The sequence below is a fragment of the Chrysemys picta genome, chromosome 4 (assembly GCF_011386835.1).
Source record: "Chrysemys picta bellii isolate R12L10 chromosome 4, ASM1138683v2, whole genome shotgun sequence".
NCBI classification, from domain to species: Eukaryota; Metazoa; Chordata; order Testudines; family Emydidae; genus Chrysemys; species Chrysemys picta.
The window spans coordinates 143,840,135-143,853,338 of NC_088794.1; the positions used below are offsets into that span (position 1 = coordinate 143,840,135).

The 13,204-nt window shown below is 48.3% G+C and overlaps 1 protein-coding gene across 1 annotated transcript; it reads right to left on the reverse strand.

Annotated features, from left to right (window-relative positions):
- Positions 1–1,143: 1,143 nt before the first annotated feature.
- Positions 1,144–12,522, reverse strand: DACT1 (dishevelled binding antagonist of beta catenin 1). The gene is made up of 4 exons (XM_005295559.4): positions 10,730–12,522; positions 7,827–7,959; positions 6,534–6,689; positions 1,144–3,886 (listed from the first exon to the last, which is right to left on the reverse strand). The coding sequence occupies exons 1-4, from the start codon at positions 11,504–11,506 to the stop codon at positions 2,043–2,045; spliced, it is 2,910 nt and encodes a 969-aa protein (XP_005295616.2). The 5' UTR covers positions 11,507–12,522; the 3' UTR covers positions 1,144–2,042.
- Between the last annotated feature and the right edge of the window lie 682 nt (positions 12,523–13,204).

Consider the following 13,204-nt stretch of genomic DNA (forward strand, 5'->3'; position numbering starts at 1 on the left):
CAGTCCCCTGCCTTCACTAGCAGGACCAAGTACTGATTTTTGCCCCGATCCCTAAGTGGCCCCCTCAAGGATTGAACTCACAACCCTGGGTTTAACAGGACAATGCTCAAAGCACTGAGCTATCCCTCCCCCCATTTGTTAAGCCAAATAGACTGAGCTCTTTGAGTCTATCACTATACGACAGGTTTTCTCACCCTTTAATCATTCTCATGGCTCTTCTCTGAGCCCTCTCCAATTCATCAACATCCTTCTTGAATTGTGGGCATCAGAACTGGACACAGTATTCCAGCAACAGTTTTGCCACCTCCTCCTACTCGAGATTCCCATTTTATGCATTGAAGGATCTTATTAGCCCTTTTGGCCAGGGTGTCGCACCAAGGAGCTCACGTTCAGCCGATTAGCCACCATGACTCCCAAATCTTTTTCAGAGTCACTGCTTCCCAGGAGCAGTCAAGAGATTCAGCTCCACCCCAAAGGGAGGAAGAGGCTGATAAAAGGAGCGACAGGTTGCCGAGCCAGCTCCTATTTCTGTTCCTCTCCCTGGGGTAGCACCACCCTGACAGGGAGAAGCCAGTGGCTGCCATGCCTGAAGTGGGGAGATCAGGGTCGCAGGTGGCTGGTTCACACATGTAGCAAAACCAATTGCTGCTCCCCATGTTCCTCCAAGCCCATCTCCCAGTGGACAGGACTCTTTTGGAGTGGATTGCCTGTCCTTTCAGGGAGGGGGCCCTGCTGTATGTCAGGGAGACTGGTGCCTTTCTGCCACTTGGTTATATAGAATTAATATGGCAAGCCCCCTACAGGCAGTGGTAATATTAAACTGCCAAAGTTGCAGGGCAGGAAACTCACAGGTGTCAGAGCAAGGTTTATGCCTGGACGCCTACATCCCATCCAGCTCCGCACAAATCCTAACTATTAAAAGAAAAAATGGAGCCACGCTGAGCTACGACTGACCCATTTCTCTCCTTTCCCACCTCAAAGTACACATTCCAAACACAGGAACGACTCAAACTCGCCTCAGTTACTGTGTAGTTCAGATGCAGCAAGTGTCGCATGGCCACATTCGTGTACCTTTGTGTGGGGGCAGCGGTGGGGCAGTCCCAACCGCTGGTTCTAGAGCAACGTAACAAACTTTAAAAAAAGTATTAAAACAGACTGTTTATTACAGCATATGATGTGTTATTAATTTACACAATGATATATAAAAACAGCCGTTTGTGATGTAGAGTAACTTGACAGTGACAGGAATATTAAAACTATGGATATTCATGCACGTGACATGCATATGTTTTTAAAAAGCGCTTTTACACAATATACTGAAGAGTTACTGAGCCTTTCCCAGCTGGTCCAATGGTTTCTTCTGGAGAGCAATGTATTACTCTGGTGGGAATCCCACACATGGGATGCACATTGAGGTCATCCATAGCAGAGTGCCTTTTGGAGAAGGCAACTCAAGAGGGAGATTAAGCGAGGGCCCTTTCTATTATCTGTATTACCATAGCACCTAGGGGCCCTAGTTGTAGACCCGGACCCCATTGTGCTAGGCACTGTACAAACACACACATGGAGGGGAGGAGGTTGCAAGAAGAAGAGTTTACAAGAGAAAATCCAGCCAGACAAAAGGAGGGACATGGTCAACATGCAGGAACAAGAGCAGAAAATATTAAGGGATAGGAACAAACATTCGGATCCTCCACTTCTGACTTTAAGCTGTTGATCTCCTGATATTACAAGACCCAGAGTTGGAAAGAATAGGCAAGGAAGATCCATTCTTGGGAACATTATTATTTTTCAAAGCCTTCTGATACTATGCACTTGAAGCTGTCACCACTGAAATGGCAGAGTTTTAAAAAAAAACTAGTATAATGGTTTTTATTTCCATGAAAAGGCACTAGTATCCACCCAAGATTTGAAGCCATGTCATAATTTACCTTAAGTTTTAAATATTTGTATTAAAAAAAAAATCTATGAAAATATTTACACAAAAGCACCTTGTTTCTTTAAGTAGAAACAGACGTGTTCCACGCGGACAAGTCATTTCATTAGACAGTCGTCATCAGTTTGAGAGAGCCAGATCGGAAGCGAAGGATTTTCTTCTTGAGGTTATGCGAGGCTTTAATTTTGACAAAGGCCTTTGCTGCATTTTCGTGCAGCTCCGGAGCGGCCACCGTTTGGATAGGAAGAGTCTGGACAAACTGAGACCAAATAAGCCCCCCGCTTTCATCGGAGTCACTAGTCGTCGTGCTCTCCCCAACGAACTCCACCTCGCTCAAGCTGGACTCGCTGTCCCCAAAGCAGTTTGTGGTGTAGTTACTCTGCTCATCTTCACTGGTGTCCACTACGGTGGAGTGGAACAGGGATTCGCACTCTGCTGAATACTCGGAGTCACTAGCAACGTAAGCGTAGGGGCTGACGTACGGAAGGGGAACTTGTGAATAGACCCCTACGGCTTCTCTCCTGTTTCTTCTTGCCCTTCTCAGGGCTTCCTCGTAGGAAATCTCTGCTGATGACTTCCACCGGCGATAATCTCCTCGCTTGTGCTTAGGTTTGGCCACAACTGCTTCTCTGCCATGTCCGTGAGATTTGATCACAGTTTTATGGAGGCCAGTCTGCCTGCTTGGGAGGCTTGGCTCCAGCTGTGAACTGCTGCTTTTCTTCCCTCTCACAGAGGGCTTTTTAAGTTTCTTATTTGTATCCAAGTCATCAGGGAAACGACACTTTTTGCCGATTGGCTTGGTTTTCTCCCGCATGGTTGGCGCGTTGCTTTCCAGCAGGCTGGCCAGGTGGGACCTGTGTTTCAGAGTAGAGCTCTTCAGAATTTTGACACTTTTGGTGCCTTTGTGAAGCTTAAGGCTTTGCTGTTGAGCTGGTATGAACTGAGCACTAACCAGCAAGCCTTCATCCAGGCTCTGAGAGGAAGAGCCCTCACTCTTGAAATCCAACGTGGGCCTCTCCTCCAAAGGAAGTGAAGTGGGGTGAGCTGCTTGCAAGCGGTTTTTTAGCAGTAGCTTTTTGGGTGGCTGGGTCACTTTATTCTCCTGCTGCAGTGCTGTATGCCTACCAGGACTTTCTTTAGGAGATGTAGCAAAGAGTTGGCCATTTTCCTTTGGGATATCCCCTGTCGTCACTGCAGGACACCAGTTTAGTTCTTGAGATGCTGGTTTGACGTTCCTTGACAGATGTTTGCTTTGAAGTTCATTGACAGCACTTGGTGGGTAGGCTGCAGCCGTAGGCACCTTCCTGCTTTCCAGCTGTTCCCCATTAGATTCTTTTGACGGCTGATTTAATGACGAGAAGGTGCCATTATCCAAAGTGGTTGTTCCACTGGAATGCAAACATGCTTGTTTGGAATTCTTCAGGTTCACAATGTTAGTATGTGAAACAGCCGCGGTCTGTCTAACACACATGCTCCCATGTCTCAAAATGCCTTTTGTGGGGTCAGCATTCAGACTTGTTCTCGGTTTGTTAGTCCTCACAGAATGCGTCTTTTTCTGAACAAGGCTCAAGATGTAACCATCTATTTTTTTGTTGGCTGAAGGACAGGATACAGACCATGAGCTCTGCGGGAGAAAGGAATTGCCTGTTTTTACTGAGTCTAGTTCAGCTCCAATGCAAACATCATTAACATTGCAACCACGTCTCTCTTCTTCTCTCAAGGGATTACCGGTCACTGGTAGAAGAAACATTGGACTCTGCACGGCTACTGCATGTAGGGGACTGGGGTAACGGTACACATCATTCCCATTTTTAGATACTAAGTCACACTGATACTTTGGATGTACATCTGCAACCACATCAAGGGAATTGGAGTGCGAACGACAGACAGCACCTGATGCCGGGTCCTCGTGCTGGCCTTCTTTATTATAATCCATCCAGCCTATGAGATCTGAAATGCATTTGAAAAGAGTTTAAAGATGCTGCCATTGTGTAGTTGTGCTTTTATTTAGTCTTTTCAAAGATACTTTTGAAGACTTTGGCCTGGTCTACACCCACACCGCTTTAACTAGGGCGATATAGTTGTAATGTCTTTTATTGGACAAACTTCTGTTGGGGAGAGAGACCAGCTTTCGAGCTTAGCTATGTCAGTCAGGGTGTGGAAAAAAAACACTTCCCCATGTGACATAGCTATGCCGGCAAAACCCCCAGTGTAGACGCAGCCATGCCGACAGAAGAGTGATCCAATAAAAGACATTACCTCATTCACCTGGTCTCTCTAATATCCTGGGACCGACACGGCTACAACACCACGGCAGACAGCTTGGCTAACGTCATTGAGGGAGATGGTGTTGCTAAATAGGCAGAAAAACTTCTGTTGGCATATGCTGTGTCCACACTAGGAGGCTCTGCTGGTTCAGCTATACTGATATAGCTAGAGCAGCGGAGCCTATGTAGTGTAGTCTAGCCCTTATATTCCTGTATAGGAAGGGGAATAAGCTATACGGGTATAAGGTGCCTTTATACCAGCAAAACTGTATCCACTCTAGGGATTGTAACAGTATAATTATGCTGGTTAAAAAAAAAAAAGGAATTCACACCCCTAACCAACTTAGTTATACTGGTACAAAAGCCGTGTAGAGCTGGCCTTAGAGAGCCTTCCACTTTGTACCAGAGGCCTCTAGAATTCTACAGTTGACTTTTACAGCCTCCACATGAACTGCTAGACACAGAACTGTAGAAAGCCCGAGGATATGTGTGTTACAAGATATAGTGCACTGCTAAACCCACAACTAACCAAGAAGGAACAAACAAATTACACCAGTAAATTTGTTAACAGTCGGCTGAAGGGCAATTTTAACCATCCTTTTCTTTAGGAACTTCAGGCTGATCATGGACTTCCTCCGTTTTTACTTGGAATTGCTTTTGTAGGGCTTCAAAATGATCAGATTCCGTTCAGGAAAAGATGATCAAGATGCGAAGAACACTCATAAGAGAATCTTCTTGGGGGGAGGGGATGTCAAAGACAAAGACTCTTTTGACAGAAGCACGGGAGTGGGAGTTGAGAAACAGAGTTCTATTCCCAGCCCTGCAAGAGACGTCCTCGGAGGCTAGTTACTTAGGTCAAAATGTTCAAATGTGAATGCCTTACTAAGGCCATATTTAGGCACCTAAGTAAGAGGGCTGATTTTATCAAACATGCTTAGCCCCCACAGTTCCCATAGACTTCAGTGGGACTATATATGAGAGGAAGTGCTGCTCAGAGAGCAAGAATGGGGCTATCAGGATCTGAAGAGAACAGCTGACTTATTGTAGGTCATATCACAGTATTTCTTAAATTCTCTGTTACAGTCTAATATTCACAGCCAATTGTCAAGAAGACTTCACTGAAACATGCCACTGTGGGAAGTGGGCTAGACTGCCATAATCTGTTTAAGATTTCATATTTCCATTCTGTATCATGAAAACCAGCAATGTAATCTGCTGTAAATCTTTGTGCGGGATTATTTTTAAACATGCTTGATAAAGACGACCTATAGATTGGTGATAGGGAAATTTAAATTACATCAAGCAGGTCAGAGGGTAATTTGAAAAGCTCTCAACATCTCAGAATTGCTACAAAGTCGCATTTCTAGGACAGACAAACTTGAATGATTATACTCTGGATTCCTAAATGCAAAAGTTCACTCATAGGCAGTTTGACTTCTATACTGGGCGGGGGGGGGAGAGAGGCAGCTCCAGTCAGGCCAAGGGGGCCATGCGGGGGGAGGAAGTGAGGAACCCAAGGCTTGGGGGGGAGGGGGACACTGCAGAATGGAAGTTCTGAACACCAAGCAATACATGTCTGCTTCTAAGCAGCCTCCAGGATCAAAACTGAAACAAGGTCCTATTTAACCCCTCTTTCCAGACCTATACAGCAAATAAGAGGATTCTTGCAACAGAAATCTTGTAGTAACCCGCCTCAATATATAACCTAGACACACATACACACTGAGATTTACATCTTTAGACTAGAGTAACTGGAAATTCAAACATCCATCTTCCCCGCACCAAAGAGAGAGAAACCTTTTCCATTATTCATAATGGCCATTTGTCCAGGCCACACAAACTCAGCACACACTTCATCACAATTGTCCATGTGCTGTGGAAAGCAGTTAGAGCTGGGAAACTATTAGTCGCTCGCTTTCATAGGCACAAATATGCACTACCCATAAATGATTTTTTTTTTTTTTTTACTTTGGTAAAAATTGTTTCCTAAAGGAAGTGATAGGAAGTTATACAATGAATTTGCTTGTGTGTATATGTACCACTGCCCTCTACTGGGTACAAAATATCAGAGCTGATCATGTGTTTATAGGTGCCCACAATTCACACCAATGACTGAAAAAGTGGCAGGTGAAATCTATACCCCATGCCACACATATGCGACAAAAACGTCAGTCATTAGAGTCTTTTTGGATTATTTTATACAAACACGTCGTTTAGCAAATGAAAAAAGGAAGAGTTAATAGGACCCTGCTAGCCCCAATGCAGCATTTCAACGGATAAGCCAACGCCACGTGCTGGAATATGATGTATTATACCAGCTTTTACTGTACCTGCAGATTTTGGGCGTCCATCCGAGATATTCAAAGATGTCTCCAAAGGGCTGCAAAAACAGGTGCTAGAATGGCAACTGGATAAACACTCACTGAAGACTGAGTTAGAGGAATTGGAAAGTGATCCAGAGGCCCCATCACTCAGCTCATAAAATCCTATAAAAATAAAAACTTGGATTCATTTTGGTTCTGTTCATTATGCAAAAGAATTCCCCTCCCCCTCCCCTAGAAAAGCAATTGAGTTTCTGTGTATTTTGGCTCATTGGATCTCAAACAATTTATACTATTTCATTCAATCATCCAGATTAGTTGTACTATACAGTAGTACTATAATACTGGGACAATTTCTGTTTATTGAAAATAAGGCAGTGGGATGTCACTTAGCCTTTGAAATATTAATATCTCAAACAGGGACAGCGCTTCCACTAGGCGACCCTAGGTGGTCGCGTAGGGCGGCAGGATGTGGGGGGCGACATTTCGCCGCCCTCGGTGGAATTTCGGTGGCGATTCCTCTGGGCGGGAAGAAAAGCAGCTGCGGAAACGCCGCCGGGAACCAGGGCCGCCCAGAGGGGCTTCTTCCACTCTGGGTCTTCGGCGGAAATTCGGCAGCGGGTCCTTCGCTAGACCCGCCGCTGAAGTGCCCCGAAGACCCGGAGCGGAAGGACCCCCGCCGCCAAAAACGCAGCTTCGGAGGAGGAGCTGCCGCCGATTACTGAGGAGGAGCGCTGCCACCTAGGGCAGCAAAAACCCTGGCGCCGCTCCTGATCTTGAACAATTTTTAAAAGCCAAATTGAAACTAAAAGCTACAGATTGTGCTAAGAGAAATCTGGCTGTATTTGCCTTCAAAGCTCATTTAACAGGATATTAGGTCTCTTGACAACCATTCTACCGGTATTACTTGGCTACGAGACTGTCTACAAGTCTCCTTAGCCACTGTTGCTGCTTCCTTCCTGTACTTTTTCTTGCAACCCAATTCCCATAAATAAAAGAAATGAAGCATTCTGAAAAAGTTTCATCTAATGCATTATTTTTATTAAAAAGAAAACCCACTTTCTGAAAATCAAACATGATTGTGCAGCATGTTCTCAATAGTCCTGACATTTGCCTCCGAATATATTGTATGAAGTCAGTAATGTTTCCAGTGGCGGCTGAATTTTTCTTGGTCCCACTGTACCATCACTGACTGCCATATTGTGGACCCTTTATCATTTTCAACTGTGACATTGCTGAAGGTTCTGGACAGTTTTATAACCGATTGCTGGGTGGATCCATTTTGCAGCATATGGGGCTTACCTGAACTTGGCCGACTGTCTGTCTCAAGGTGCTCATCTGAAGTCTTTTCTACATCCAGTCTTAGATCACTTATCTGTTTGTCTAGTTCTTGCAGCTGATTTAATAGACCAGCATCTCTCCTTCTCAAGCAGTTCTGGAAAACAAGAAAAGCAAAACATCATCTTTGTTGTCCAGAAACAAATGGGCCACAAGTATCATCTGAAAAATAATAGCTTGTAAATTCCATGTCAGTTCTTTAAAAAAAAAAAAAAAAACAGAAATCTTGCCCGGAAGTTCAGGATAAAAATTCAACTGAACTATAATGTAGACATTTAATTCCAGTTTCTCTCATTCTGTTGCACATTATATTCTTAAAGCATAAGGCAAGATTACAGGAGCCAGAATCAGGGTCCTTTCATTAATTTTACAATGCAATAAGTAGGAAAAGTAATCCCTTCTCTTCCCCCATTACAATTGTATTACATTATTGTAATAAGGCTGTTTAAGCTATTTATGAAGGTAATTTTGATGATATACAATGGGCAATAAATAATGATTTTGCAAGAAGCTCATTAACCCAAGGTCAGTGTAATCAGTTTCTCCACATATACTACAACCGTATCTATCCATCATCTGTCCAGTTGCATCAGTTTTTATACACACGGGCACATACACTTTTGCATTCAGCCAGCAGTATTCTGATGGATTTCTGAGTCTAGATAAAGGGCCCAATCCCAAAACCATTAGGTCAAGGGGAGCCTTTCCATTGGATTCAATGGGTGTTGGATCAGGCCCAAGACTGAAAGGCTAATAGCATAAGCTAGACCAGTGGTTCTCAACCTGTGGCCCAATCAGCACACAGCTGCAGCCCATGTGACATCCTCAGGGCCATACAGGTAGTATATATATTGTGTGGATGCGGCCCACATAATACATAGAGAGCTGCAGATGTGGCCCACAATGGTAAATAGGTTGAGAACCACTGAGCAAGACAGACTTGCACAACGCACTACCACTTGGGACCAGAAGGGCAAGCAAATTCTTTTTCCACTTCTGACATGAGCTAGGATTTGGATCCAACCCAGATCTGCAGAGGTGACAGGTTTAGAGCGGGAACTCACTGCGCCACCTACTGACCCAGCCCCCCTCTAAAGTAGTATTGGGAATAGTGCATCTGGTTCAAATTTGGAATGTCAAGAGCACAAATCAAAGTGTTACCACAAACCCCCAATTCCGAGTAATAATTCCTGTTACTTTACTGTGGCCATTTGGCAGCTAATAATTCCTGAACAGTCCCATCACCTTTTTAGAAGGAAATAACCCTACTCTATACATTTACTGAACCAAACGGGAAAAACCTACAAAAGCAATCAAGATTTGCAAGTGAACATCAAAAATCCAACCTCTCCCTTGGTCAGAGCCAATATGCACAAATGCTGAACCATGACTGTGACACAAAGAATGCCATGCACAGCTGTGAGTTATTTTCATTGAAAAATGATCCGCCGTTTCACGTCCAGCTCTCTCTTCCCCCACAAGCTACAAAGCGCCTTTTCAACAAAAGCATCCCTATTTTAAAGGGCTTGATCCTGAAAACTGCACAGCACTCACTGCTCCCACTGAAGTCTCAGGATAGCCTCTGGGCCCAATCCAACTCTTATTCAAGTCAGCTGACACACTCCTTGACTTCAGTGGATGGGGATCAGGCAGTAGAAGAACACCGCTAGGTTGCATCAGGGGCTTTTTAAAATGAGTGAATCTAGTTCTTTTGTAGCAAACCAAGGATAAACTCCTTCTCACCTCACGCCTATGAGCTGCTCTGTTGAGCAATGATCAGGATTCTAGTTAAGTACATTTTTCTGGCTCTTTCGTATCTAGTTGCTAGTTATTTTATATGACTCATGCACATATATTGACTCCAAGCCCATTTCTCAAAATCAACGGTAAGAGTCAGCTGATGCATTATTTTAGTTCAAGCCTTTCTTCTCACTTGAACATTAATGAAAGCGACACACCATGGCCACAGCTCTGATAGAAATTCAATAGAATAAATGCTTTCTGCAGCACCGTCCTGGGGCTTTCCTACCCGCTCTCTCTTTTGCTTTAAAAAGCACAGGACATGAAGCGATTTGCAGAAACGAGCTTGCTTATTCCACCAAGCACAGCTCCCTAAATCAAGAGGTGCCTTCTCCTTTTGCGTCAGGAATTCTTGCCCCGTTAGGCAAAGCGCTTTCAATGAGCCTCACGTTTCAAATTAAGAACCGGAGCAGATGCAATGTGGACAAGGTAAGGAGCGCTCAGGGGATGACACCGGATTAGGAAGGCTATTCCCGAAAGGCAGTTCAACCTAGTGGTAAAAAACTCATTCGAAGCTGGGCAATTGATCACGCTGGGGGCAGCCCGGGCTGCTTTTGTGAGCCGTGGGGATGAGCCCCGGGAGTCTGCAGCTCTCCTGCCTCCCAGACACACACCGGCACTGACCAATTCGGAGGCGGTTCCGGCGGGTTCGCCGGTTTCAGTGGCACCCGTAGGAGCCCGCAGAGCCCCCCAAGAGGGAGGGGGAAGGGCTGGGGGATCAGAGACATACGGGATGGGGGGGGGTCTGTCCGTTACAGAGAGTCCCCGATCGGAGCAATAAGGAGGCGACGGGAAAGATCAGACTCAGCCGGGCACCCGGACTCTCGCGCCCCAGCCCGGGACCCTCGCCCGTGCGCCCCCAAACCCCCCCATCCCGGGACCCTCGCCCGTGCGCCCCCGCACCCCGCGCCCCCCAGCCCGGGACCCTCGCCCGTGCGCCCCCAAGTCCCCCCAGCCCGGGACCCTCGCCGGTGCGCCCCCCATTCCGGGACCCTCGCCTGTGCGCCCCCGCACCCCGCGCCCCCCATCCCGGGACTCGCCCCCGGGTGCTCCCCAGCCCCGCTCACCAGCTGTTTCCTCAGCAGGAGGATGTTCTCCTCCAGGAACTTCTCCTCCAGGCTGCGCTGGGCGTCCCCTTCCCCGGGCGGCTCCCCGCGGGCCCCCGCGGCGCTGGGGGCGGCCCCCGGCGGGTGGCTCAGCAGCAGGCTCTTCACCAGCAGCTCCTGCCGCTGGCGCAGGTAGTCCAGCTCGCCCAGCCCGGCCAGCGTGGCCTCCAGCCGCTCCCGGGTGCGCTGCCGCTCCGCCTCCGCCTCGCCCTTCTCCCTCCAGCGCGCATCGGGCTCCCGGGGCGCCGCCGCCGCCGCCTGCTGCTGCCCGGGCTCCGGCTCCTTAGCCGCGGCGGCGGCCTCCGGGCTCGGCTTCATCCCCGGGGCGGGCGCCTCCCTCAGCGCATGGGGGTGTCCGGGGCGCCGCGCTGCCACTGCCGGGGGAGGGAGGCTGGGGCCCCGCGAGGTGCCGAGCCGCTGCGGAGCAGGGGGAGCCGGAGCGCAGCGCTGCTGCTGCCAGCGCCGCCGCTGCAATGGGCCAGGGGCGCCCAGCCCGCTCCTCCCGCCCCGCTGCCACCGCCCCCGCTCCCTCCCTCCGCCGCCCGGCTCAGCCTCGGCTACTGACGCTCCGCGGCGCCTCCCCTCGCTCACCCCCGTGGCTCTCTCCCCTCCCCCTGTCCGCGCCCCCCTTCTCCCTGCCCGGCCTCTTCCTCTCTCCCCCTTCCCTCTTGCTCGCTTGCTCTCGGCCTGCGCTGCCCCTTCCTCTCCCCTCACACACAAGGCGACTAAAGCCCCCATTCAGACCCCCCCATTTTGTAGCCACCCCCCCTTGGGCAGGCTGGGTGCTGCCTTCCATTGTTAGGTGGGGCCCAGCTATGGGACCCCCAGCACTGCCCCTCTCTCTAGGGTCTTCGTAGGGGCTGGTGTGCATTTACACCCCTAGAGATATACCCGCTGGCATAGACCCTCTTCTTCCAGTTCAAGAGTGGCTTTTTCCAACGTAGCTTATGTCCGCGGGAAACAGGCACTTATACTGGAATAAGAGCGTCCACACTGGGGCTTATACTGCTCTAACGCTATATCAGTACAGCGGGGAAAATCTCCCCTGCAAACAAGCCCTAAGGTGCTCATCATCCTCCACCACCCTGCTCTCTCCTCCTCCAGGGAGCCTAGTGCCACTTGTAGCTCTGGACTAGCAGGGAGCAGGGCCTGGGATTTCTGGGGTTGTTGGAGCCTGTTGGTTCCAGGACAGGAGACCTGAAGAGCTCTGTGGAGCTGGAAAGCTTGTCTCTTTCACCAACTGAGGTTGGTCCACTAAAAGATATGACCTCAGGCACCTTGTCTCTCTCACGGGCCATGGCCTGGGATTGTAGGAAGAGGGAGTGAGGAGGTTTGCTTATTTCTATCCCCTCCCCTTTCACCCCCCTTCACAAGCAAAGTTCCAGACACCATGCTGGCTTCCCCATGAATTGATTTTATTTACTGTACTTAGTGAGTGATAGTAACTAGGGCCAGAATTCAAGGTGGATGGTCTAGACTGATCCCCTGCATTTCAGCAGCACTGCTCCTTGCCATTATCATCTTAAAGTCATTCTCCAGCAGCCCTTCACAACCATGCTCTTTTAAGCTATGCCGAGTGACTTATGGCCCATCAGCAGTACATTTGGATACTTAGTGGCTTTTAAGGCCAAACACTACTAAAATAAGAACACAAATGATGCAATAAGTGAAAGCCGTTGCCAAGTGTGCATTGTGGGGGGCAGGGAGAGAGAAGAAAATGGCGATCCTTTGAACAGGGCGCTGGCCGCTGCCTAGGAGCTGGGATCAAAGCTCCAGCAAGGCATTGCATTAATTCAACATGCCAAGACAGCTGTAATGAAGCAAACTTTGTACAGTATGTAAACTAATTACACTCTGGGATCAGCGACTAGGGTGCAGTGGGCACGTGATGGGGGAGGGGGGAAAGCAGACACCCAAGAAAAAGAAATGTTAGTAGCCAAGGGGGGCAAAATTGAGCTTTGGCCATTTTAGTGAGTTGTGGGAGGACCGAGGAGAGTAAGTGGAGGAAAGCATTCAAGGAACCCTTCACAATGTGGGCCTTGTTTGGAAGGATGGGAGCCTCCCGCTACAGTAGCTCTCACAGACTGAGCTGGAAGGAGGCTGTCGTTTTTGCTCTTGAGGAAGATTATGGGTATTACAGTAGCTCTGAAAGGCCACAAATGCGCTCAGGGCCCCACTGTGGTAGATGCTGTATCCGTCCTTAGTAAGAGGCAAGCCCTGCCCCAGAGAGTTTAGGATCTACACAGGCAAGACAGGCAAAGGGCAAGACGAGGAAAAGAGACCCAGAGAGAGGAAGTGACTTAGACAAGGCCGCCGAGCAGAGCTGGAAACAGAAACCACGTCTCCTAAGACCCGGCCCCGTGCCCCCTCCATCGGCCCTCTCTATAAATAATATTTTTAGCATCAACCATGTGTTCAGCTCTGTAAAAGGCACAG